Source organism: Lontra canadensis, unplaced genomic scaffold (assembly GCF_010015895.1).
Source record: "Lontra canadensis isolate GAN:19392208 unplaced genomic scaffold, GSC_riverotter_1.0 scaffold146, whole genome shotgun sequence".
NCBI lineage: Eukaryota > Metazoa > Chordata > Mammalia > Carnivora > Mustelidae > Lontra > Lontra canadensis.
Genome location: NW_022631140.1, coordinates 664,325 through 691,384, shown reverse-complemented (window position 1 = coordinate 691,384; position 27,060 = coordinate 664,325). Strand labels below are relative to the sequence as shown.

General features: G+C 38.6%; 1 protein-coding gene across 1 annotated transcript in view; it reads left to right on the top strand.

Annotated features, from left to right (window-relative positions):
• Nucleotides 1-25,974, top strand: part of REXO5 (RNA exonuclease 5) — a 36,953-nt gene extending 10,979 nt beyond the window's left edge. Inside the window, exons 6-20 of the mRNA XM_032843962.1 lie at nt 1,087-1,230; nt 3,280-3,368; nt 4,603-4,718; nt 5,467-5,605; nt 5,750-5,844; nt 7,040-7,142; nt 8,691-8,794; nt 9,533-9,653; nt 18,685-18,789; nt 19,286-19,423; nt 21,887-21,979; nt 22,775-22,991; nt 23,190-23,377; nt 24,289-24,407; nt 25,683-25,974. Coding sequence (XP_032699853.1) covers nt 1,087-1,230; nt 3,280-3,368; nt 4,603-4,718; nt 5,467-5,605; nt 5,750-5,844; nt 7,040-7,142; nt 8,691-8,794; nt 9,533-9,653; nt 18,685-18,789; nt 19,286-19,423; nt 21,887-21,979; nt 22,775-22,991; nt 23,190-23,377; nt 24,289-24,407; nt 25,683-25,764 — 1,853 coding nt within the window. The 3' untranslated portion in view covers nt 25,765-25,974. The remainder of the gene's footprint in view (nt 1-1,086; nt 1,231-3,279; nt 3,369-4,602; nt 4,719-5,466; nt 5,606-5,749; nt 5,845-7,039; nt 7,143-8,690; nt 8,795-9,532; nt 9,654-18,684; nt 18,790-19,285; nt 19,424-21,886; nt 21,980-22,774; nt 22,992-23,189; nt 23,378-24,288; nt 24,408-25,682) is intronic.
• Nucleotides 25,975-27,060: the final 1,086 nt, after the last annotated feature.

The following is a 27,060-nucleotide window of genomic DNA, read 5'->3' as shown; positions in this document are numbered from 1 at the left end:
CATGGCATCTTCTCTGCTTTCTGTTTTCTCTTCTAACTTGTCACTTCTCTATATTTCCTAGTTTGATTTTAGAAGCAAGCAATCTGATCAGCTTAACTAATTACCATTGTCCCTTTTGAGCTTGTCTTGGCTAGGAATATCAACTTACTGGTCTACTTATAGATGGGTCTCTCTTTTTTGTCTCAAAGATTTTATTTATTTATTTTAGAAAGAAAGAGAGCATGAGTAGGGGGCGGGGAGGAGCAGAGGGAGAGGGACCAGCAGACTCTATGCTGAGCGCAGAGCCCAACACAGGACTCGATCCCAGGACTCTGAGATTATGACCTGAGCCAAAATAAGAGTCAGACACTCAACCAACAGCCACCCAGGCACCCATAGATGGGTCTCTCTTAAGCCAGGTTCCCATTCTCAATCTAATTGGTGACCACTCCTGCTTAAAGAATAGTTATCAGCCTGTTGAGCAAGTGGCTAGGGGGTGGAATAAATTTAGCCAGAATGGGCTGTTAGTGGTGGGCTCTGTGATGGGCAGGTCTAAGACACCAACTATCTAAATTCTGCTTTTTCTTCAAGACTCAGCTAATCTTTTCCTCTGTTGAACCATCTCTCACCATCCTAGCCAGTATATTCTTCCTCCTTTCCCTTTTGTAGCTTTCTTTATTATAACCCATTTGAGGCTTATATTCTCTTTGTGTTCCTGTAACTATACTATAGTACAGGCTCCTTAAAGTTGGGGCTGGGTCTTACACATCTTTTGTTCTTCACTGTGCTACCTGACACAAAGTTGAGAAATACGTCGTTTGAGGTTTCTTAAACACATATTCTTTTTTTTTTTTTCTTTAAGATTTTATTTATTTTAAGAGATAGAGACAGAGTGCAAGCTGGATGGTGGGCAGGGGACTGTGAAGGAGCAGAGGGAGAGGAATAAGCAGGCTCCATGCTCAGCACAGAACCCAATGGGTTGATCCCATGACTCTGAGATAACAACCTGAGCAGAAATCAAGTTGGACACTTAACAGACTGAGCCACTCAGGTGTCCCTTCTTAAACACACATTCTGACATAAGTTTAATTGTTCTTTTTGTTTCAGGGTCTTTACCTTCTGCCAGTTCAAAAGTCAGCGTCAACCTGCAGAATGACCCTGTTATTCAAAAGTATGGCTCTAAGAAAGTGGGCTTAACCAGATGCCTTCTCACAAAGGAGGAAATGAAAACATTTCACTTTCCATTACAAGGTTGGTTTACATTTAATCTGATATTTATATTTGTTTTTTATATTTATATTTGTATTTATATATAAATGTATTTTTATATATTTAATCTGATGTATTTAATCTGATATATATGTGTGTGTGTATATATATATATATATATATATATATATATATAAAATTTAGTTTGAAAATAGTATGTGTGGTACCGTCCATATCTGAAAACTCGTATCTTTCAGTTTATCCTACTTATTATTTTTTTAAGACTTAACTAGCAATTATTTTTTTTAGTGAAGTATTGGTGGTTGACACACAATGTTACATTAGTTTCAGGTATACAGCATAGTGATTTGACAGCTCTGTAATTTTGTTTTACTCAGTAAGTAGCTGCTGTCTATCACCTTCATTTATTTTCATTCGAAAGATATTCTATATATGGATATACAACATTTTATGCTTTGATGGACATTTGGGTTATTTCCATATTTTGGTTATTATGAATATACTATGAACATTCAGGTACAAGTTTTTTTGTGGACATCTGTTTTCATTTTGGGGAAGTATATACATAGGTGTAGAATTGCTGGGTCATATGGTAATTGTTTAACCTTCTGAAGAACTATCAGACTTTTTCCCGAGCAGCTGCATCATTTTACATTCCCTCCAGCAATGTATAAGGGTTTCAGTTTCTGTACATTCTTATGAACAACTTGTTATTCTGTCTTTTTTATTGTATCCGTTAAGGTGGTATGAGGCAGTATCTCATGATTTCAATTTCTATTTCTCTAATGGCTGATGATGTTGAATATCTTTTCATATACCATCTGTAAAATGGAGTTAATAGCTCATATATCATGGATTGCCATGGGGATTAAATGAGTTAATGTATACAAAAGTACTTAACACATAGGGTGGGTGGCACATAGTGCATTTGAAAAGTTATTATTTATTATTATTACTACTAATCATCTAGATAAGAGCAGCAAGTATAATGTCTCCCAGATTTGGGGATGCCTCTCTTTTCTGATCTAGACCATATCTTGATTTTTTTATTTGTAATTGGCAGTTTTGAGGTACTGTGACATAAAAACTAGTCATAGTTTCTCACACTGTACTTTGTTTCTTGTCACACAAGACCTAGGTAATTTTACTGTTTAAGCCTCTGTCTGAAGGTAGGAATCTTCAATGGTTCAAACACTTTGGGAACTCTGTGCTGAATGTTCCTTGTTATTAACTAAGGGTGCACAATGGAGGGGGTACCTTAAGCCTTTAGGTGTGTTCCTATAGGGAATTTTCAGTCTGTGATTCCAAAAAAATGCAAGCGTGTTTCTGAGTAAAGATCTCAGGGAAGTCTCAAGGATAGAGTTGGGTGCAGGGGTACACATGGTGGATATTACTCCCTGCCTACAGTGAAATCCTTTTAGATCTCTACTATGGTGGAATTTCGTTCCTACTTTTTCTTTATTTAGGAAGGAAAGATACTACATGTAGTTTCTGCATACTTTATTCATCCTCCTTTAAGGCCTACATGAAAAGGTCCAGTGACTTGGGATTTAGCCAAAATTTAGGTGTTTTTTATTTTTTTGGTTTGGTTTTTTAGAGAGAGGGTGTGTGTGCACACAGGAGAAGGGACAGAGAGAAACTTAAGCATGCTCCACTTCCATTTGGAGCCCAATGCAGGGTTTGATCTCACAATCCTGAGATCATGACCTGAGCCAAAATCTAGTTGGGTGTTTAACTGACTGAGCCACCCAGATGCCCCAGCTACAATTTAGTTATAATCTCTTTCCTCGTATGGAGGAAAAATTGTTACTTGGTAACTGCCAAGAGGTCTAGGCCCTATTATCCCCTATAAGGGCAGCCTGTAGTATTCTCCAAGAGTATAAAAATGAGCAGATGGAGAAAAACTTGAGGACGAACATTGTCTCTCATATAACTTTTATATTTCAAGTGTCTAACAGAGAAGGTGTCCAGCAAATGTGGTATTTCAGTTTTCCCTTGGTGAATGAATCTAAAAGTGATGTTTATCTTCTGTAGTTTTAAAGGCAGATTTTTAATTTCTTTTCCTCCTAGGTTTTCCTGACTGTGAAAACTTTGTACCTACCAAATGTAATGGTTCTGTGACAGACAGCAGTCCTCTCTTTGGACTTGACTGTGAAATGGTAAGTACTACTTTTAATGTTTCAACTGGAGGGTTACAAACTAGAGTCTAGTAGGTGATTTCTTGAGTCTAAGGCACCAGTGAACCAGTGCATTTAGTTCCACTATTTTGGTTTAAATAACTGAAAGTAGACCCTTTTACTCACATTTTAGAAAACTTGGGTATTTGTTCCAGGATCAAGAATAAATACCAGAAAAAAAAAGAATAAATATCACATAAGTTTTCTAACTAGTTATGTTTAGTCAAATCTCTGTCAATTACATAAGTTTACTCTTTCTGTCTTTTGAACAGGTGTTTTGTCATTGTTCCCTTAAAGACTTGGACTCAATTACCATGGGTTTGGCTAGTTTTACACATTTAAGATCAGAAGTAGGATTTCTCTCGGGCACCTGGGTGGCTCAGTGGTTTAAGCCGCTGCCTTCAGCTCAGGTTATGATCTCAGAGTCCTGGGATCGAGTCCTGCATTGGGCTTTCGGCTCAGCAGGGAGCCTGCTTCCCTCTCTCACTCTCTGCCTGCCTCTCTGCCTACTTGTGATCTCTCTCTGTCAAATAAATAAATAAAATCTTTAGAAAAGAAAAGTAGGATTTTCCTCAAGTTCCCTTTGTGTTTTACTTTGTCTCATTAGTAAGTCTCCTTTCAAAGGGCATCCCCTATCAGTACTCAGGTACCAGTCTCTGATTTCTTAACAGAGTGGCTGAGAGCTAAAGTTTTCAAGTCTGATGTCAGAGTGTGTATGTATCCTGGTCTTGGCTATTGGTGTTGTCACCTTGGACAAATTCTGTAACCTCTCATTCTCAACTTCTCTGTCTGTGAAGTGGGGATAATAAGAGAGGTACCTCATCATGTTACTATGCGGTGGTGTATGTAGAATGCTAAGTATTGCATTAGATGCACTAATTAAAAATTACTTTCTTGTGGTACTCCGCTAATACGGGGATGTTATAACAATAAATGGTAAGATGATGAATGATGTTATTTCCATCCATCTTCCTTGAGCACATCCTTTTCAGAGCACATCCTTTTCAGAGCACATCCTTTTCAGAGCAATTAGATGAAATGTTCAGCAGTCTCTAGCTTTAATTTCATTCTACTGGGCTCTCTAGTTAGCAAAGGCTGAGCCATTGTTACTGGCACCCCAGTAAATTACAGTTCATGGCAGTTGAGATACTGTGAATAAGGAGAGCAAGCAAGAGCTTCCACAGTTCAGCAGTCTGACAATGGCCTGGTCTTTCAGTGCCTCACGTCCAAGGGGAGAGAGCTAACCCGCATCTCACTGGTTGCTGAAGGAGGCTGCTGTGTAATGGATGAACTTGTTAAACCTGACAACAAGATTCTGGACTACCTTACCAGGTACTTTTCACCTTGCCTTCTGCCCTCCCTTATTAGTAGACCTAATTAGTATTCTTAGGGAACAGTCATTTGTGGCAAAGATGTATGTATAAGCATGTTTGTCACAGTATTTCAAAAATATGGGAATATAAACATCTGAAAGTAGGGGATTGGTTAAACTATGAAATCCACATAATGGAATACTCTAACCATTTAAAAGGATGTGTTGAAATAGATTTAGTGATGTGAAAACTTGTTAATGATATATGGCAAATGATAAAATCATGTTAAAAAATAAAATGCATTATGATTGCATTTTTATAAAAATAAAATATATACATGGGCATGCCTGGATGGCTCATTGAGTTAAGCATCTGACTCTTGATTTCAACTTAGGTCATGATCTCAGGGTCTTGGGATGGAGCCTTGCATCAGGCTTCGCGCTCAGCAGGGAGTCTGCTTGAGGATTTTCTCTCTCTCTCTTTTTCTGGTTCTCTTTTCTCTCTCAAATAAGTAAATCTTTAAAGTAAATCTGTCCACACACACATGAATATATGTATCAAAAAATAGGATATTTACTAAAATGTAAACAGTGATCATCTCTGGGTCATGGGATTTTGGGTTATTTTAAATTTCCTCTTATCTGTATTTTCAACCTTTTTACACTGAGCATATATTAGTTTTTAAAAATACTCTTTTTGAAATGACTTTCCAGGGAGGAAAACCTATTAATATCCTGACCTGTCCATTTCTGGTTTTTTATTGAAAGCTTTTCGGGAATCACAAAGAAGATTCTTAATCCAGTGACAACCAAACTCAAAGATGTACAGAGACATTTAAAAGCACTGCTTCCTCCTGATGCTGTGTTAGTGGGCCATTCCTTAGACTTGGATCTCAGAGCACTGAAAGTGAGTATCTGATTTAGGTTTTCCAGTTTATATGCCTTTTCCTTTTATTTCAAATCTAAAGTCTTGGGTTCTTCTATTCCCCCAGTCCACTTGTTTTTTCCTTTAACATAGGATGCTACTCATTCTGTTCTCTTTCCTCCTCAGATGATACATCCATATGTTATTGATACATCATTGCTTTATGTCAGAGAGCAGGGCAGAAGATTTAAGCTAAAGTTCTTAGCCAAAGCTGTTTTGGGGTAGGTTGTTTGTATATTATAACATTGTTCTGACAAGTTGCCTATAAGTTGACATATAATTTCTTATTTAATGCATATTGCAAAATTCAGGGTCTCTGTTCTCCCTCTTTTTTTTTTTTTTAAAGATTTTATTTATTTATGAGAGAGAGAGAGAGAGCGAGCACAGGCAGACAGAATGGCAGGCAGAGGCAGAGGGAGAAGCAGGCTCCCTGCAGAGCAAGGAGCCCGATGTGGGACTCGATCCCAGGACGTGGGATCATGACCTGAGCCGAAGGCAGCTGCTTAACCAACTGAGCCACCCAGGCGTCCCTCTGTTCTCCCTCTTAATGTCTGTAAACATTATTCCTTTCATTTCTTGTGAATCCTGGGATCCCAATTCCAGAGAAGTAGGACTCAGAGATAAAGAAATTATGGCAATACAGAAGGGGTTTACATGCAATCTGAAGAGTTGATGGATAAACTAGAGAGAACTATCTGAAAAGTTAACCAGAATTTGAAGACATAATGTTCCTATATTGAATGTATCCTGTTATGCATAAACATTTGTGTACAAGGATGTTCATTATACTATGGTTTAAAACAGCCCAAAACTGCAAATATTCTCTAGGAGTGGTTAAATAAGTTTATCTGTATTATTGAATACTTTGTTATTGTTAAAAGAATGTGATGGGTCTATATGTGCTAATAAGGAAACCTTAATCTTAAAGTACTACTGAGAATAAAATGGAGATGCAGAAGAAGATCTGTATATGCCTAGATATCAGTATGATACAGATTAGATTTAGATAAGTTCATAGACACAAACATTTGTACTTTTTTAAGGTTTTGAAAACGACCAAGAAAAAATTTAAGTACCTATATAAAATTTCTGGAAGGTAACTTTAAATAGTGGTTACATCTAAAAGAAAGAGGCAAAAGGGTTCGCTGGGGAGTGGCCAGAGACTCTATTGGGTAGCCTTTTGTCCAGATGATATGCTTGCTGTAGACAAAGCCGTTCCTGATCATTGCGCATCATCAGTGCCTCTCACTTCACGTACTCTCCTGGCATTTAGGAATAAAGTAATCTTGATTGTTGTGATAAAATCTGATTATCAGATTGCTGAAATTTTACATATAACCAGAATATTAGAGGTGGTTGAAAGAACCGATCATTGAAAATGCTGTTGAGTATGTCAGTTTTATCTTGACTTTCCAGGAAGGATATACAGTGTCCAGATAGGCTTGGTCATGATGCCACAGAAGATGCTAGAACAACCCTTGAATTGGCCCGGTATTTCCTTAAGTATGGCCCAAGGAAGGTTAGTATATTTGACCTGTATGTTTGCTTTTCTTAAAATTATGAGACAAGAACAGATAGTCACAGATATCATTTCCTGTTGTTACCTTTCTTTAAAAAAAAATTGGAGGGGTGCCTGGGTGGCTCAGTGGGTTAAGCCGCTGCCTTCAGCTCAGGTCATGATCTCAGGGTCCTGGGATCGAGTCCCGCATCGGGCTCTCTGCTCAGCAGGGGGCCTGCTTCCCTCTCTCTCTCTCTCTCTCTCTGCCTGCCTCTCCATCTACTTGTGATCTCTCTCTGTCAAATAAATGAATAAAATCTTTGAAAAAAAAAATTGGAGTGTAATTCAAGCTGAGCATTCAGAATTAAGACCTGTATGACTAGCATAATGTAATAGTTAAGTATGTAGTCTCTGAAGTTGGGCTTATCTGTTTTTAAATAAAGATGGTACAGGGCACCTGCCTTGTTCAGTCAGTGGAGCATGTAACTCTTGATCTCTGGGGGTTGGGAGTTTGAGCCACATGTTGGATATAGAGATTACTTTAAAATCTTAAAGGAAAAAAAAGATAGTACTATGTTTAGCTTAGTTATTAGTTACATAATCTGGGTCAATTTCTCCAAAGAAATTCAGTTACTACATCTGTAAAATGGAAACACATTTCTGTGGGATATTGGTGCGGGTAAATGAGGTATCTTATATAAAGCTAGTAGTACAGTGCCTTGAATATATTAAGCACTATAATGTGTGGCTCATTGTATGCTGATAATTGTAATAATTATGAAAGATCTACATAGATTTTGCTCTTTTGGGGTGGAGGAGCATGCCGTTGTTTCAGCAGCAGTTCAGTGGGTGTAGAATAGGACAGCACATGAGGGAAACCTTGAAGGAGACAGTTTCTTACATACCTTGTTACAATGCATTCTAACTTACTAGGTTGTCCCATTGCATGATATGTTCTATCATAACTCCACTGTGAAATACATGGTAGTCTGTTTAGAATCCTAAGCATCCAGAATAGTATTTTGTGTCACAGTGGTAGAAAGACATTCTAAAATGTCTTATAACATATATGTATAAATAATGATAGTAGTTTGTATCTCACTGTCTGCATTGCAACTCCCAAGTGGCCTCCCACTTTATGGAAGAATAAACTGGTTTTGTATTAAACCAATAAAAGGTCTTTTTTTGTTGTTGCTATAAAAGCCATTCTTTTATAATTTCCAAAAATGGCATGTTCACAAAGAAGTAAATTCTAAGTGACTGACTGTGGGATCAGTGATGAACCAGAATTGCCATCCCTTTATACTTGGCCCTTTCCCATATTCATGTAACAACATCAGCAGCTGGTAACAGATTGTCATTCTTGGCTAAACGGTCAGAAACCATCTGGTAGCTATTGAAGCCAACCTGGGACTATGGCAATGGCAAAGCCATTGTCTACAGAAGTAGAGAACACCACTTGAGTGAGTTTTTCTTGGATTTTTTTTTTTGCTTTGTGGTGTTTTGATTTTCAAACCTCAAATGCTTTGCAGGAAATAAGATGATTTTTACCACTTTATTTTCTTCAAGATTGCAGAACTAAATCTGGAGGCACTAGCTAGTCACCAAGAATTGCTAGCAACAGGCCAAGAGCTGAGAAATACAGCAGAAATAGTTTATCAGCCAAATACAAGGTAATATTTTTCAGTTCTAAACAAGAACAAAAACAAGAATATCTGGTTTCTTATTTAGACAACCTGCAAATTTTTCCCCCTTTTTTGAGTCTATTGAAAATTATTTACCGATAGTATAAATAACATTCTACTGTCACAAAAACCATGGAGGGAAAAATACCACCTTCCACCCTAAATAGTACCTATTTATTTTTCTTATTTTCTAAATGTAGTGACTGGTCTTAAAATAACTCTTACCAAAAAGAAAGACAATGAAATATAGTGAACTGAGTAGCATTAGGCAAGATGATAGACTCCTGGGTATTTTGATTAGAAGAATCAACTATAGCCTTAGTGTATTGCCAAGATTAGGGAAAAACAAAAAACAGGCCCGGAAGGAGTTGATCACCACACCATAATAAACATATCAGAGCCTTAGAGTATAAACTTGTTAGAGAGCTTTGAGTATTTTTCGTGTTTATCTGTCCTTCCCCTAAATATAGAGCAATACTGTCCATTATGACTTCTGCAGTAATGGAATTGTTTTAGGTCTGTGGTGTCCAGCAAGGTCCACACAGTACAGTATGTGTGACTAATGCGTATTGAGGAACTGAATTGTAATTTTATTTTATATTAATCTTCATTTAAATAGCCACATGTTGCTAGTGGCTACCTTATTTAGACAGTGCAAGTACAGAGAATAAGTCTTAGGTTAGGGAAAACTGTTGTTCTTCCCTGATCTTTTATACTTCTTCACAGTGTTTTGGAATGCTTGGACTTAATGGGTCAGAAGCTCCTTTTCTTGACCCGGGAAGCAGAAACTAGTGAACTTTGTTCTGCCAGAAACTGTCAGACTATTAAGTGCCTTTCAAATAAAGAGGTGAGTGACCTGCTGTCTCTTTGAAGGTTATGCTCAAAGCAAAGGGGAATGTAGCCCTTTGCAATTCATACTAAGCAGCAAGCTTTTTTTCATCAACACCCCTGGCTACCATTATCAAGTCTGGTTTTTGTCTTATTCCCAATTACCCCACAGGAGCAGAACTGTCAGCTGCCAGTGTCTGCCTGTAGACCCCACCTTTGGTATTTCCACACCACTTTGAATTTCTGTTCTTCTTCTAACTTATATAGATGTTTATCTTAGTTTAGTCTAACTTTATTTTTTTGGTTTTCTGTTCTTAGATTTTATCTATTATTGCTGTATGTGTAAAGTTGAAGGGATATATTGCAGCATGAACTTAGGTCATCTTGTTCAGATTTATATATGTATGTATGTATGTATTTTTAGTTTTATCTGGAAAGAATTTCAAACTTACAGAAGATTTGCGCGAATGGTGGTATATACCTTCTATCTATATTCATCATCTGTTGATGTTCTGCCGCATTTGCTCTACTTACCAAACTACTTGTAAGTCATGTTTCCTTTTCAGGGTATCACATTCAGAGCACATGTTGTCCATCTGTCCTTTATTTTGTATATAAAGGATTTTCTTTATTCTTTGTTATAGCTCCATGGTATTCCAGTGTGCTTATGTACCATAGTTGTATTTCTCTTTTTCCAGTTCCCATGTCCCTAATTATTTTCTTTTTTCTAAATGCTTTGACCAATGCATCCACAATAGTGTTAGCTGAGGTCATTCTTTTTTATTACAGGTATTCTAGAGCTATAAATTTCCATCTGAGTTCTACTTTAGCTTCATCTTAGAAAGATTGATAAGTTTAAATAAATACTTAAAAAGTGTTTTCATTTTCATTCAGTTCAGAATTCTTTTTAATTTTCCTTTTGATTTCTTCTTTGGCTCATTTTTTTTTTTTAGAAGTGTGCTATTTATTTTCCAAATAATTAGGGATTTTCCTGAGATCTATTCCTGATTTCTTAAATTCACTATTGTCCAAGAATGTACTTACGTACTTTGAATTACTTGAATCTTTTAAATTTATTGAGAGATGGAATATCCAACTATAATTGTGGATTTGTTTGTTCTTGCAGTTTCATTAATTTTTGCTTTATGTATAATGAAGCTTTCCTATTAGATACATAAACATTATGCATCATGTTTTCCTGATGCATTGGCCCCTTTATCATTAAAATAGGTATTTATCCCTGGAAACATTTTCTATTCTTTTTTTTTTTTTTTTTTTAAGATTTTATTCATTTGTGAGAGTGAGTGAGTGAGAGAACAAACTAGAGGGAGAGGGAGGGGGAGAAGCAGACTACCCACTGAGCGGGAGCCTGATGTGGGACTTGATCCCAGGGCCTCAGGGTCATGACCAGAGTTGAAGGCAGATGCTTAGCTGACTATTGACTTCTCCTTTGGTATTAATATAGCCCCTCTGCTTCTTTTTGTTTATTGTTGACCTGCTATATTTATTTTTATTTTAAAGTGGGTTTCTTGAAAAAAATTAAAAAAATAAAGTGGGTTTCTTATAGTGACCAGTCAGGCTTTGCTTTTTTATTCAATTCAACAATTGTTGCCTTTTAGGTGGAGTATTTAGAATATTTGCATTTAATATGATTATTTGATGGTGTTAGGTTTAAGTCTCTTATCTTGCTGTGATATCTGTTTGTCCCATCTTTTTTTTTTTCTATTTCCTTTTTTTATTTGTTTTTGAGTTAATGAGGTATTTTTTATGATCTTATTTTATCTCCTTTGGAAGTGTATTAACTGATTCTTTGTTATGTTATCTTAGTGGTTGCTTAAGATTTATAATCTATCTTTAACTTATCATAGTTGACCTTAGTACCTTAATTACCTTAATAATATTATACCATTTCACATATAAGAACTTTACAACTATGTATTTGCATTATTCCCCTCCTAGCCTTGGTGCTATTTTTGCCATCATTCATTTTACTTCACATGTTGTTATTTTGCTTTTTTTAAGATTTGAAAGTTTTAAGATTTTAAGTTTTTTTTTTTTTTTTAAGATTTATGTATTTGGGGGGAGGAGGGGCAGAGGAAGAGGAAGGAGGGTCTAAAGCAGGCTCCACACTGAGTGAGGAGCCTGATGTAGGGCTCCGTCTCAAGACCCTGAGATCATGACCTGAGCTGAATCTAAGAGTCACTCAGCCAACTGCCCCACGCAGGTGCAACTAAGTTATTTTTTAAAGAGATTTTAATTTTTTGAGAAGCTACTATAGTGTTCACCATAGTGGTCGCAGGATTTTATACTCCTACCAACAATGCATAGTAAGTTCCAGCTTTTCCAAATCTCTGCCAACACTTTTAGTTTTCTCTCTTCTTTTTTGATAGTAACCATCCTAACCTAAAGGTGTGAGTCTCATTGTCATCTGGTAATTAGTGATGTTGAACCTTTTTTTCTTGGATTTGTTAGCTATTTGTATATAATCTTCTAAGAAATGTCTATTCAATTCCATTTTTGAACTGGGTTTTTTTGTTGTTAGTTTTAGGAGTTCTTTACGTATTTACATATATATTCTATGTATTCTTTATATATTCTGGATTTTAATTCCCTATCAGATAAACAATTTGGAAACATTTTCGTATTCCATAGGTTGCCTTTTCACTCTGCTGATTGTGTGTTTTGATGAACTGAGGTAGTTCCACTTGTCTATTTTGCTTTTGTTCCCTATGCTTTTTTTTTTTTTTTTTAAAGATTTTATTTATTTGTCAGAGAGAGAGGGAGAGAGAGCGAGCACAGGCAGACAGAATGGCAGGCAGAGGCAGAGGGAGAAGCAGGCTCCCTGCCGAGCAAGGAGCCTGATGCGGGACTCGATCCCAGGACGCTGGGATCATGACCTGAGCCGAAGGCAGCTGCTTAACCAACTGAGCCACCCAGGGGTCCCTGTTCCCTATGCTTTTGATGTCATACCCAAGTAATCATTGCCAGATCCAAAATTATGAAGCTTTTTCTTTATGGTTTCTTATAGGAGTTTTCTAGTTCTGGATCTTACTCTTAGGTGTTTAAACCATTTTGAGTTAATTTTTATATATATGTAAGTTAAGGTTCCAACTTCCCTCTTTTGCATATGGGTATCCAGTTTTTCCAGTACCACTTTAAGAGACTATGGTTTTTCATTGAATGGTCTTAAGACTTTTGTCAAAGATCATTTGACCATATACACAATGGTTTATTTCTGAAATCTATTCTGTTCCATGGCCTATATGTCTGTCTTTATGCCAGTGGCATACTATTTTGATTAGTGTAACTTGTACTATGTTTAGAGATCAGGAACCTTGTGTCCTGCAACTTTGTTCTTCTTTTCAAAATTATTTGAGATTCCATAAGAATTTTATGATTTTTTTCTATTTCTAAAAAAAAAAAAAAAAAAGTAGAAAAAAATGACATTAGAATTTTAAAGGGGATTGCAAAGAATCTATAGGTTGCTTTCGGTACTATTAACATCTTAATGGTATTGTGTTCTGTCTGTAAACATGAGAATGTTTCTATTTACTTGTTCTCAAATTTCTTTTCAACGGTGTTATGTAGTTTTTAGCATTACGAGTGTTTCATCTCCTTGGTTAGGTTTATTCCTGAGAATTTTATTCTTTTGTGATGCTTTTGTAAATGAGATTTCTTTTCCTCTTTACTTTCCTCTTCTGATTGTTCATTTTAGTATATAGAAACACAATTGATTTTTGTGTCTTGATTTTATTTTTTTTTTAAGGATTTTATTTATTGATTTGACAGAGAGAGGTCACAAGTAGACAGAGAGGCAGGCAGAGAGAGAGAGAGAGAGAGGGAAGCAGGCTCCCCACCGAGCAGAGAGCCCGACGCAGGACTCGATCCCAGGACCCTGAGATCATGACCTGAGCCAAAGGCAGCAGCTCAACCCACTGAGCCACCCAGGCGCCCCTTGTGTCTTGATTTTATATCCTTCAACTTTGAGGAAGTCATTTGTTCTGTTTCGGTGTAATCTTTAGGGTTTTCTACATGTCATAGGTGAACAAAGATAGTTTTACTTTTTCCTTTACAATTTGTATGGTTTTTTTTTTTTTTTTAAGATTTTATTTATTCACTTGACAGAGATCACAAGTAGGCAGAGAGGCAGGCGGCAGGGGTGGGGTGGGATGGGAAGCAGTCTCCCTGCTGAGCAGAGAGCCCGATGTGGGGCTCGATCCCAGGACCCTGGGATCATGACCTGAGCCGAAGGCAGAGGCTTTAACCCACTGAGCCACCCAGGCGCCCCTACATGCTTTTTATTTCTTTTTCTTGCCTAATTGCTCTGGCTAGGACTCCCAATACTATGTTAAATAGAGGTAGCAAGAGCAGCCATCATTGTTTGTCTTAAAGTCTCCTGGACCTTCACCTTTGAATATATTAGCTGTGGGCTTTTCATATTTCCTTTATTCTGGTAGGTAGTTTCCTTCTGTTCCTAGTTTGTTGAGTGTTTTTATCATGAAAGAGTATTGAATCATGTCACATACTTTTTCTTCATCAATTGAGATGATCTTGTGGTTTTTGTCCTTCTTTCCATTAAAGTGGTATATTCCATGGGATGATTTTCATATATTGGACCATTCTTGAATCCCAGGAATAAATCCCATTGGTCATGATGTATAATCCTTTTTTTTTTAAGATTTTATTTATTTATTTGACAGACAGAGATCTCAAGTAGGCAGAGAGGCAGGCAGAGAGAGGAGGAAGCAGGCTCCCCGCTGAGCAGAGAGCCCAATGTGGGGCTTGATCCCAGGACTCTGGGATCATGACTTGAGCCGAAGGCAGAGGCTTTAACCCACTGAGCCACCCAGGTGCCTCAATGTATGATCTTTTTAATGTGCTGTTGAATTTAGTTTGCTGATACTTTTTTAATTAATTAATTAATTTTTTATTTTTTATAAACATATTTTTATCCCCAGGGGTATAGGTCTGTGAATCGCCTGGTTTACACACTTCACAGCACTCACCATAGCACAAACGCTCCCCAATGTCCATAACCCCACCTCCCTTTTCCCAACCCCCCTCCCCCCAGCAACCCTCAGTTTGTTTTGTGAGATTAAGAGTCACTTATGGTTTGTCTCCCTCCCAATCCCATCTTGTTTCATTTATTCTTCTCCTACCCCCTTCACCCCCCATGTTGCATCTCCACTTCCTCATATCAGGGAGATCATATGATAGTTGTCTTTCTCTGATTGACTTATTTCACTAAGCATGATACCCTCTAGTTCCATCCACGTCGTCGCAAATGGCAAGATTTCATTTCTTTTGATGGCTGCATAATATTCCATTGTGTATATATACCACATCTTCTTTATCCATTCATCTGTTGATGGACATCTAGGTTTGCTGATACTTTTTTAAAGTGATTACTAGATTGGAAGGGCTTACTCTGTTTCGTTTCTGTATATCTTGTAGCTTTTGTCCCTCTTTTCCTCTCTACTATCCTCCTTAGTGTTCCATTGATATTTTTGTAGTGACATAATTTTCTATTTCCTTTTGTGTATTCTATAAATATTTTCCTTTTAGTTATTGCAATTACATATAACATCTTAAAGTTATACATTCTATTTTAAGCTGATAACTTGATTTCAAGTGCATTCAGAAACTGTACTTTTATAAGCTCCACTTCCCCCCCCTTTTGTTAAATTGCACTTTTATATAAAGGTACAGCATAGGAAATATAGTGAATGATATTATAATACCATTATATCGTGACAGATGGTAGCTACACTTGTAGTGAGCATAGCACAACATATAGAGATGTTGAATCACTATGTTGTATACCTGAAATTAATGTAACATTGTGTGTCAGCTATACTAAAAAAAAAAAAAAAATGAGAAAAAGTTACTAGTAAATTAGATCGTGAAAATGAATAAGTAAATACTCATTTAATAATTACTCAGTCACATCTATATAGATTGTATATTCATTAACATTGGAATATAGTTATTCATGAGTCATTTAAATTTTGAATAAGAATTAAAAGTGAATTTATACACCAAAATTACCTTCATAGAGGTTACTGTATTGGTTCACATGTTCATCTTTACTGGAAACTGTTTTCATGGGGCTTCATGTTGCTGTCTAATGTTCTTTCATCTTGAAGGACTCCCTTACCATTTCTTGCAGATTAGGTCTAGTTGTAATGAATTTTGTCAGTTTTTGTTTTGTTTTGTTTTTTAAGATTTTATTTATTTGTTTATTTGACAGAGATCACAAGTAGGCAGAGAGGCAGGCAGAGAGAGAGGAGGAAGCAGGCTCCCCACTGAGCAGAGAGCCTGATGCGGGGCTCGGTCCCAGGACGCTGAGATCATGACCTGAGCCAAAGGCAGAGGCTTAACCCACTGAGCCACCCAGGCACCCCAGTCAGTTTTTTTTTTTTTTAATCTGGGAAAATCTTAATTTCTCCTTAAAGTTTTTTAAAGTTATTTATTTGACACAGAGAGATAGTAAGGGAGGGAACACAAACAGGGTGAGCGGGAGAGGGAGAGGCAGGCTTCGCACTGAGCACCAAGCCCAATGCAGGGCTCGATCCCAGGACCCTGGGATTGTGACCTGAGCTGAAGGTAGAAACTTAAGGACTGAGCAACCCAGGCACCCCTCTTCTTCATTTTTTTTTTTTTTTAAAGATTTTATTTATTTATTTATTTATTTGTCAGAGACAGAGGGAGAGAGAGAGCGAGTGAGCACAGGCAGACAGAGGCAGAGGGAGAAGCAGGCTCCCTGCCGAGCAAGGAGCCCGATGTGGGACTCGATCCCAGGACGCTGGGATCATGACCTGAGCCGAAGGCAGCCGCTTAACCAACTGAGCCACCCAGGCGTCCCCTTCTTCTTCATTTTTGAAGCAGAGTTCTGCCAGCTACAGTATTTAGTATAGATTTTTTTTCCCCTTTTAACGCTTTGAATCTATCATGCCACTCTGATGGCCTGTAAGATTTCTGCTGAGAAGTCCACTGATAATTTTAAGGAAGTTCCCTAATATGTAATGAGTTGCTTTTCTCTTGATGCTCTTAAGATTCTCTCCTTGATTGTGACTTTTGACAGCTTGATTATAATGTGTCTTGGAGTGGGCTTCTTTGGATTTATTGGAGTTATCCTGGTTGGAGTTCTTTGAGCTTGAATTTCTGTGTTCATTTCTTTCCTCAGACTTGGGAAGTTTTTAGCCATTATTACTTCACATAAGCTCTTTGACCCTTTCTGTCTTCTTCCACGATCCCATTATATGTATATTGGTCTTGACATTGTCCCATCTTAGGATCTACTTACATTCCTTATTCTTTTTTCTTTTTACTCTGATCCATGATTCAAATGATCTATATTTGTGTTGCTGATTCTTTCTTCTACCTGATCAAATCTGATGTTGAACCCCTTTGGTGAATTTTTCAATTCACTTACTGTGTTTTCCAGCTCCAGAATTAGTTTGTTTCATTTTTTTATACTTACTCTTTGTTGATATTCTCTTTTTGTTCAGCATTTTCCTGATTCCTTTGTCTTTGTTCTCTTGTAGTTCATTCTGTGTTTCTTTAGGTTTGATTTCTGGACTGTTACTTTGTTGTCGGCCATTTTTCCCTATTTCTTTGCATGCCTTATAATCTTTTTTATTGAGACTTAATCATTTGGGGGAAAAAAAAAAAACAACTACCTCTCCCATCGTTATGACGTGGCATCATGGAATGGAAGACTTTCACTGATTAGCCCAGCTAGAGGTTCCAGGACCTCTCAAACCAGTTTGAGGATATATATTCTCTGAGCCTGCCTGTGTACTTTTAGATTCCCTAAGGATCTTGTCTTTTTCTTCTCAGTGCTCATGATCTCTTGCTCCCTTTGGCATCTGCCTGTGGAATGCAGCTCTAATGTGCTATGATGATTGCATTTGTTTTCAGTGGCTTCCAAACAAGGCTGCCTATCCCATTTTCCTCTAGTTGAGTGAGACAGAAACTAGTCTCTCAGGTAACCCCAGACTAGCCATAATATTGGAGGTGGAGTCCCCCTCTTTTGTTTCCATCCAGAGAGAGTATAGGAAGGATAGGGGAGGAACATAGGTGGGCACACAAAACTCTGCATATTTTCCTTTCCCTTTTTCTGGAATTCCTTGGGGTTTTTTTGTTGGTCTTAGTGCTGTTGCTTCTCAGCTGGGCTCTAGAGTTCTTACAAACTGGTATTCTGGTCTCTTTATTAACTTGGTGTCTGTGGAAGAATGAGGGCCTGAAGCTTTCTAGTCCGTGACCTTGCTGACATTACTCCTTTTCAGGAGTTTCCAAACAATGCTTCCAGTACCATCAGTGCTTTGAGTCAAGTGAGACAGAAACTAGTCTCTGAGGCAGCCTCAGCACAAGCCAAATTGTTGAATGCGAGGTCCACACTGCTTCTGTCCAAGGGACAATCACCAGTGTGAAAGGTTTCTTCTGGGTTGCATCGTGCAAGGTTGGATGGGGGGGGAGGTGTTGTTTCCTTCTTTCCCTTCCCTGCAATATCTCATCTCTTTATACCTTATTCTTCCCCAAAAGCACTTCTCTTAGGCTGTCAGCCCTCTTCCCTGTAGTCAAGTGCTGTGCAATATTAAAGTTGTGACCTGTGTCCGTTATCTTGGCATTTAGTTGTACTTTTTCTTTCTGGGGGTAATTTTGTTTGTACCTCATCTAAGTCTTCCATGTGTCTTGATTTCTTCCCAGAGTCCTTTAAGCCTCTTCTTCTTTGTCTTTACTAATAGGCTTTAACAGTATAAAATGTTGGGAGTTCTACTGAAATTCAGCTTATTTCTTAGAGGTAATTTGAAGGTTCTATTAGACTCTCTTTCCTAGTAATGCTAAAGGCATGGGTCCTACATCATTTTACTGACTCTACGGTTTTCTAGGAGGATACATGGTGTCACCATTTTCTTCTAGACCTTAAAGTCAGCCCCATATTGCTTTTTGCTATGGGTAAAAAGGCATCCTTATTTATATTATTGTGGCTCACCTCCAGGAGCCACTAGGTACCTGCCTCATTTTGTTTTTCCTGTTGTCTGCAGGTTCTTGAGCAGGCCAGAGTGGAAATTCCCCTATTTCCCTTCAGCATCGTCCAGTTCTCTTTTGAACCCTTTTCACCCAACCTCACTGAGGAAATGAACAAGAGGGTAAGTAAATGAGTTGTGCTAGATGATTTATTTAATGAGTTATAATCTCTCTGCATTACAGAAAGTATGCATACTCTACTTATTAAAGTTTGCTCTATATTTCTCCAGATTTTTCTATGTATTTATTAATATTTTAGAAAATATTTTTTTTTAAATGGGAAACTATGTATTCTATTTGGCAACTTTTTCATTCAGCATTGTATTGTGTACATCTTTTCATGTCAGTCATGATTTAATTCCCCGTGTTTTTAATGGCTATATAGTATTCCACTGTATGATATACCTATTATTTTCATTATTGGTGCTTTATAAATTTTGCTCTTCCAAATAATGCAGTTGTGAAATCCCTGTATACAAATTTTTTGTATATTCAGCAAGTGTTTGTGTTGAGAAATTCCTTAAAGCAGAACTATTCCATGGTTTGACTGTATTCTTTAGATTTGACTTAATTCTCTTACCACATTCACCTCCTCACTGTATTCTATTTTTCTTATAGATGAGGATCAAGTGGACAGAGATGTCGACTGTTTATGCTGGGCCATTTAGCAAAAATTGCAACCTCAGGGCTCTGAAAAGGCTGTTTAAGAGCTTTGGCCCAGTCCGGTCCATGACTCTTGTTCTTGAAACCCATCAGGTAATGAAATGAGAAAACTTGGATTTTCACCTCTAGATTAGTGTTGAAAATTCAGATGCCTCCTGGGACCATTCACACAACAAATATTAGGGATGTGAGCTTGATTGTCACAGCTGGAATATGAGCCATGCTGTTTGATAACACAGTTCTTGACTCACTATAAAGCGTACCCAGTATTGCCAGATTCTCTGATTCTTTTGAGAATTAAGAATCTGCCATCTTGCAAAGTGATCGAAGTACAGAATCCTAGATGTTTAAAATGTCTTTCTCCAAATCTTTTATTAATAAGTCTCTCATACCTAAAAATAGAAAGAAGAAGATTCCCTGCTAAGATGGACCTAAGGGATGGGAAGTATATGTCAGGGGACTGTCACCTCCTGCTTTAAGTCTTGGGGATTTTTCCTCTTTTTTTGGTAAAATATATATATAATTTGCCTTTTTAACTTTTTAAATATACAGTTCTGTTATTTAGTATAGTAGTACCCCCTTATCCATGGTTTCAGTTACCCACAGTCCAGAAGCAGTTGATGATCTTTCTGACATATCATCAGGTCAGCAGTAGCCTAACACTAACTACCTCACAATGCCTATGTATGTCACTTGCCTCACTGCATCTTATCAGACAGGCATTTTATCATCTCACATCATCACAAGAAGGGTAAGTACAGTGGAATATTTTGAGATAGACCACATTCACATAACTTAATTACAGTATATTGTTACTGTTTTAATCTCTTACTGTGCCTAATTTTTAGATTAACTTATATATATGAAAAGACAGTATTTATAGGGTTCAGTACTCTCTGTGGTTCCAAGTTATCTGCTGGGGGTCTTGGAATGTATCCAGAACTTTTCATCGTCCCAAACTGAAACGCTGTACCCCTTAGGCAATAACTCTTCAGTCTCTGTCCACCAGGCGTGATAAGCACTCTTGTGCTTTCTGGTTTTATGAATTTCACTACTATGGAATCATACAGCACCTTTTGTGTCTGGCTTGTTTCACTTAGCAGAATGTCTTCAAGGTTCATCCATGTTGTAGCATGTGTCAGAATATCATTTCTTTTCAAGGACAGATAGAATATTCCATTGTGTGGGGATATACTACATTTTGTTTATCCATTCATCTGTTGATGAACATTTGGATGGTTTCCACTTTTTCACTATTCTGAATAATGCTGCTGTGAATATAGATGTATAGATATCCATTGGAATGTCTGTTTTTAGTTCTTGTGGGTGTATACCCGAAGTGCAATTGCTGGATTAAATGATAATTCTATGTATAATTTCAGGAACTGCCATACTGTTTTCCACAGTGGCTACACAACTTTACATTCCCACCTGCAGTGCCAGGGGTTCCAATTTCTCTATATTTCAGCTGACACTTATTTTGTCATTCTTCCTCTTCCTTTCTTCTTTCAATACTAGCCATCCTAATGGATGTGAAGTAGTAGCTCATGGTTTTGATTTGCATCTCCCTATGATTAGTGATAGGAGCATCTTTTTATATGCTTATTGGCCACTGTATGTCTTCTTTTTTAAAGATTTTATTTATTTATTTGACAAACAGAGATCACAAGTAGGCAGAGAGGCAGGCAGAGAGAGAGAGAGAGGTGGAAGCAGGTTCCCTGCCGAGCAGGGAGCCCGATGCGGGGCTCGATCCCAGGTCCCTGGGATCATGACCCGAGCTGAAGGCAGAGGCTTTAACCCACTGAGCCACCCAGGCGCCCCACACTGTATGTCTTCTTTGGAGAAATATCTATTCAAGTCCTTTGCCTATTTTTAATTGGGTTTTTTTATTTTTTGTTGCTGAGTTTTAGTTTATGTATTTTAGATAGGAAATCTTCATTAGTTATGTGACTTGAAAAATTTCACCCATTCATAAGGTTGCTTTTTGACACTGTTGATAGTATCCTTTGATGCACTTTTTAATTCTGATTAAGCCCAATTTGTCTTACTTTCATCACCTCTGCTTTTGGTGTCACATTCAGGAAACTTGCCAAATCTAGTACCATGAAGCTTTTCTGTAGGAGCACTTTTATCCCCATGATGATGCTGCACATCACATCATTAAGCAGAAAAGCAGTCAGTTTGAAGATAGAGCCTATCCAATGGAAGCACTTAACCTCCCCAAGCCTACAGGCTAACGAGACAAATGAGAATCTAAATGACTTGCAGTGATGTCTTCAGTGGTTCGTAATAAATATGAAAAGGTGGTTAGTAAACATTTATTAGTGCTTTGCCCATACCACCCAGGGAGAGAAGACTTCAACTTTAATTAACAAGTAAAGGTTATTTATTGGCTGAAAAATCGGTTCTTGAACTTTGGTGATTCTACTTAAAGTTGATCTACAGTTGCTGTCTAGCCCAGCACAGCAAAGAGAAATTCATTTTGGTGGCTTTGGCCACTAGTTCAGGGCCCTTTCCCAGTCCCTTCTCTAGCAGTTTGTTTCTTTTCTCCTGCAGCCACATCTCTGTATACAATATGAAGTCCTGGAAGCTGCCCAGCTGGCCATAGAATCCTTGGATGGCATTCTGGTGGAAGGTGCCTGCATCAAGGTAGAGTGGCCAGAGAAAGCAAAAAGCAGCACCCTTTTAAGCCTTTATTTATAGTGCCCCAGTATATAAAAGCTTAGAGAAAAGCCCTCAAGAGGCCTGAGCAGATGATTTTGTGTTGGGAAGTCTTCAGTCAAGCCCAGCATTCTTCTAGCAGTGACCTGAAACAGGACTGCTTTCATTTTTGTCAGAATCAGCCTGGGGCTACATTGGGGTCTTCCTTGTAGTTTTTTATCACTACCTTAGACCCTAGATGGTTTATTCTGGGTGTTTTTCTGTAGCTGCCCTTTCCTTTAGCTTTCAAAGGGATCAAATGGTGTTTTGAAGTTTCTTATGCAGATCAACAGTTTCATTGGGGTAGAAGTCAGGGAACTTATCTCCATTGCAGGGTGTTTGTGCAGGGAGGAAAGGGAGAGAGTATGTTTACACAAAAACATTTGTATTGATGTATTAAGTCTCTATTGTAGTCCTCAGAGGCATTTATCATGCCTCCTTATACAGATAAAGAAACTACAGAATTAAGTTTCTTGCTAGTATATAATAGGCCTAAAGTTTGAAGTGGTGACTTTTCTTAAGATTTATTATTTTGAGAGAGCGAGCAGGGAGGAGGGGCAGAGGGTGAGGGAAAGAGTCCCAAGCGGACTCCACGTTGAGCGTGGAGCCTAGTGCAGGGCTCTGATCTCACAATCCTGAAGTCATGACCTGAGCCAAAACCAAGAGTTAAGAGACTTAATGAACTGTGCCACCAAGGCACCCGAGTAGTGACTTTGTACCACTGATGCCATCTTTCTTGGTTAGGTGCAGAGGCCTGTGACAGAGCTCACCCTTGATTCTAACACTCTTGTGAATGAGCTAGAACAAGATTCTGAGAACCGAGGTACAATATACCTGTCTGGAGTGAGCGAAACCTTCAAAGAACACTTACTGCAACAGTCCAACCTCTTCCTTGGCTTGGAAGCGGTCATCCTGCCTAAAGATCTTAAAAGTGGAAAGCAAAAAAGATACTGTTTCCTGAGTAAGTCTATGCTATGGAATGTGACCTTGGGGAAGGAGATTAGGGATGGTGATAACATGAGGTCAGAAAAGGGAAATGTTCACTAAGTAGCCCCACCTAGGATGCTAGACCACATTAACAGCTGATTCTGTCCTCCCTTGGCCCTGGATGGTGACCAGGCTTTGTGGCCCTTAATAACAGGACTATTCTTGCTTTCAGAATTCAAAACTTTTGGCAGTGCCCAGAGGGCCCTCAACATTCTCAAAGGGAAGGACTGGAAGCTGAAAGGCCGGCACGCCCTAACCCCCAGGCATCTCCATGCTTGGCTCAGGGGCTTGCCTCCTGAATCAAGAAGGCCCCCAGGGGTTCGTGTCATACCTCCCCCCTCTGAGCAGCAGGCCTTACAGGTGAGTGAATGAGTGTATCCTGGTGTCAGAGGTAGCTTGCCTTGGTTTGCTGGCTCTTTGCATTGGTTGGCCTTCTCATGTTTATGGAAGTTAGGAGAGTCCAGCTCAAGTGACACTTAAGCCTTTGGATCTTTTTTTTCCCTCCCCTGGTACTAGTTTTATTTCACTCTCTAGCTTCCCAGCCCTTGGACACATTTTTCTTTCTCTAAGAGCTCATACTTAGGCTTTTAATCCTCCAGGTGGCTCTCCAAGGGACTTTGAGGGGCTAACATAGGAGGTTGAAGAGCTGGGCAAGTCTTTGGTAATCTAGGGTTTCCCAAAGTGTAGTACATACACAAGATGTTTTTTAGTGGTCATAGATGGACCTTTCCCCCTACTTTTATGCTAAGATCTTATTCTAACATTTCTATAACAATCACATTGAACCGATGACTTCACAGATCTATTTTAGTGAGATGAAGGCAGAAAATTTAAAGAAAAATATTAGGATACACAAGTAAAAGGGTAAAGGTAGAAGGTGAATGGCTGAAGTTTGGGAAACCCTGTTCTCGTCTCATCTCCCACACTTAATAGATGAGAAATAGACGCCAGAACTAGTTGAGTGATTTGCCCAGGTCACAAAGATTCTTAATGGCAGGGGCCATTAGTGATGTGGTTCCTCTGTGTCGGGGCCCTGGAAGACCCAATCCATAATGGAGGAAAGAACAACAATTGTACTCCTAAACTGACCGAAGGCCTGGAGATCTGGGGTGGACAGGGAACCCTGAAGTATGGGCTTTAGCTTCAGATAGAGGATTTATACAGAGCCTTTTCCGGACCCCAAGGTCCTAGAACTTGAAGAGAGTTGCAGCCCCTCCGAAGGTGAGCAGAGGATACTCCAGCTGAGTGTCAACATCTGGCTTTGCTCCTAGGCTCTGAAGATGGACCACCCAAAGATAGCAGCCTGGCGCTGGGGCCGGAAGATAGGAAAGCTCTACCACAGCCTGGGCCCAGGCACACTCTGCCTCATCTTGCTGCCAGGAACCAAGAGGTAAGGACTAAAGGGTTGTCCCTTCAGGATTCTGGCCTCTAGACTTCAGGTGGGAGAAAGGCCTTTTTGTTGACATTCCAGCACATAAATGAGGACTTAAGGAATCCTCTCTTCATTCTTAGGTATTCTATATCCATTTTACACATACATATGCTCTTCCATTAAATTAATTAAATTCTTAATTAAATAATACTTATTAGCCCCTCAGGGAGATCGTTCATCCCCGTTTAAAGCCAGAGGCCTTAGATCCTACAGCCTCTGTGGGGCAAAAAGCAGCTGCCTAATCTCCCACTTGAGTAAAAACAGTCAAAGAAGATCTAGGGCAAGGCCCAGACCAGATTATATTTCAGGAGCATGGTCCTGCCTTCTCCCATCCCCATCTTTGCGGATTCTAAGCCTGAAGAGTAACAGAACAGAACTCTAGCACATACTTTCTCTGACAACTGGCCAAGCCACTTTCCCACTGTGGGTCTCAATTTCCCTTTGGTAAAATAAGAGATTTGGAATAAACCAGTGAGTTCCAAACCCTTTCAACTGTAAAATCGTTTCTTTAAAAGAAAATTCCTGTTAAATCCTAAAGCATAAAGATAGGCAATTCTGGAATGAGTGGGTGGATGAACATGTACTGGATGATGTCTGCATTCCAGCCACTGGACCAAGTGTTTTACAACATACATGACTTAGAAGGACTCTTGATGGTAGATTGCCTTTATTACCTGGTTCTGTCACTCAGCTTGTTGAACCAAGAGCTTGATTCTTTTTAAAATGTGGATAGAACAATTATACCTTCATCAGTACCTAGTTTAGGTACATAAGCGGTTTTGAAGGATTAAATGAGAATGCACATAAAGTACTTTATAAAATAAAGCCTGGTATCTGGTGAATCATCTGTATGATATATGAGGAAAGCATAAGGAAATGATCCGTATATTTTAGCTACTATTAGATAGTCCTCATAAAAGCCCCATGAGATATTGTTTTATAGTTGAAAAAATGAAAACTCACTTTGAGGTCATTCACCCTAGATTGAGATATGCCTCCCATCTGTTAAATGGCAGAGCTGACTTGATTCCAGGACTCTAGGACTTGTCCGTGTTCTCTAGGACTTGTGTCCATTGAGCCATTTTCAGTAGGCAGGTTTCGTTCAATTGCCTTCTGCCTGTGCCCCACCCCATACACATACCCAAAAAAACTTACCACCTCTTACCTATGAGTTTGTAACCATTCTTTTAAACCCTGTGGATTAGTAACCTATCTTCACTCATTTGTTTACAGCACTCACGGATCATTCTCTGGCTTAGGACTGATGGGAATAAAAGATGAAGAAGAAAGCACCACGCCAAACATGTGTGCGTGAGTCTGCCCATCATTTTCCATGTGCCATTAGCCCTCACGGGCAGTGGCAGAGAATGTGGTCAGGCTGCAGCCTCTCTATCCAGCACACAGCTTTTGTGGAAAATGGTGTACCACTTAAGAAGTTCGGTTCATTTATATGGCATGTTCAAATTTTCAATAAATGCCTAAAATTTGAGCATTCTCATCTTAAGACAGGGTGAGAAGGAAACCAGTTTGTGCTTTCTTTGTGTCAGTGGACTTACACATCTGTAGTATGTGCTCATTCCATGGTAACACTATTAAATGGTATATGTAGATAAGGAAACTAAGAGGGAGGGACTTTGCTATGGAGAAAACCCAGCCATTATCCGGTTATCTATGAAGCAAATTTCTGTAAGGCAAACTTTTCTCATTAACAGCTGTTATAAAATTGAAGGAAGAAAGGCTGAAATAAAATCTGGCAGCTCCACAGACACAGGAGAGTGGAAGACTGCTTTTTACCAACACTGGAAGCACGCTCTCGGTTCCATTTGTAGGAATGCTGCCTTCCCTTAAGTGAGATTGCAATGTCACCTTTCACCAGTAGGTGCCTCCACCCTATCAGATCTCCCCCTTAGAACTGAAAGCTTCAATTTCAGTGAAAGCTACTGCTCTGCTTTTTTATCAGCTCTCAAAATATTAACGTTCTGTGTTGGGAAGGATATGGGTACAGGTACACACAACTCCAAAACAGAGATATTTATCTGCCCTCTGGAAAAGATGAACTAATCCAGATACAGTATGTATCATACCAAAAAACCCTTGTAAATTACTCCATACATTGGGATCCAGCGATTCCACTTCTGTAGTAACATACTATATATATAGTACAGCTGCACACAAACATACATAGAGGAGATACCACAGGGTGAGCACAACCGAATTCTTGGTAGCCATTTTTTAAAAATTATGTGCATGTAAATAAAATTTCTAGTAAAAAGAGATCTGCAAGAAGTGGCAGTTGACCTCTGGATACAGACGGATGCTGAATCCTAGCTTTCCTGCATACTGTGTGAACTTGTAAGTAACATTTCTGTGGTTGGAACAGTAATGGTACATACCTCATAGCATTGTTGTGAAGATGGGATTATGCATTCCCAGTATATGTTGTAGGAAATATAGAGGGTTATAGAATAGTAGAAAAAGATATGCATAGGCTTGGAACAAAACCTGGAAGGCTGTCTGTCAAATGTGGTAGGGCTGGAAAATTAGGTGTTACCAAATTGTTTTTGGCTGTTTTGGTTTTAAATAACCATATATTGCTTTTATAACTAGAATA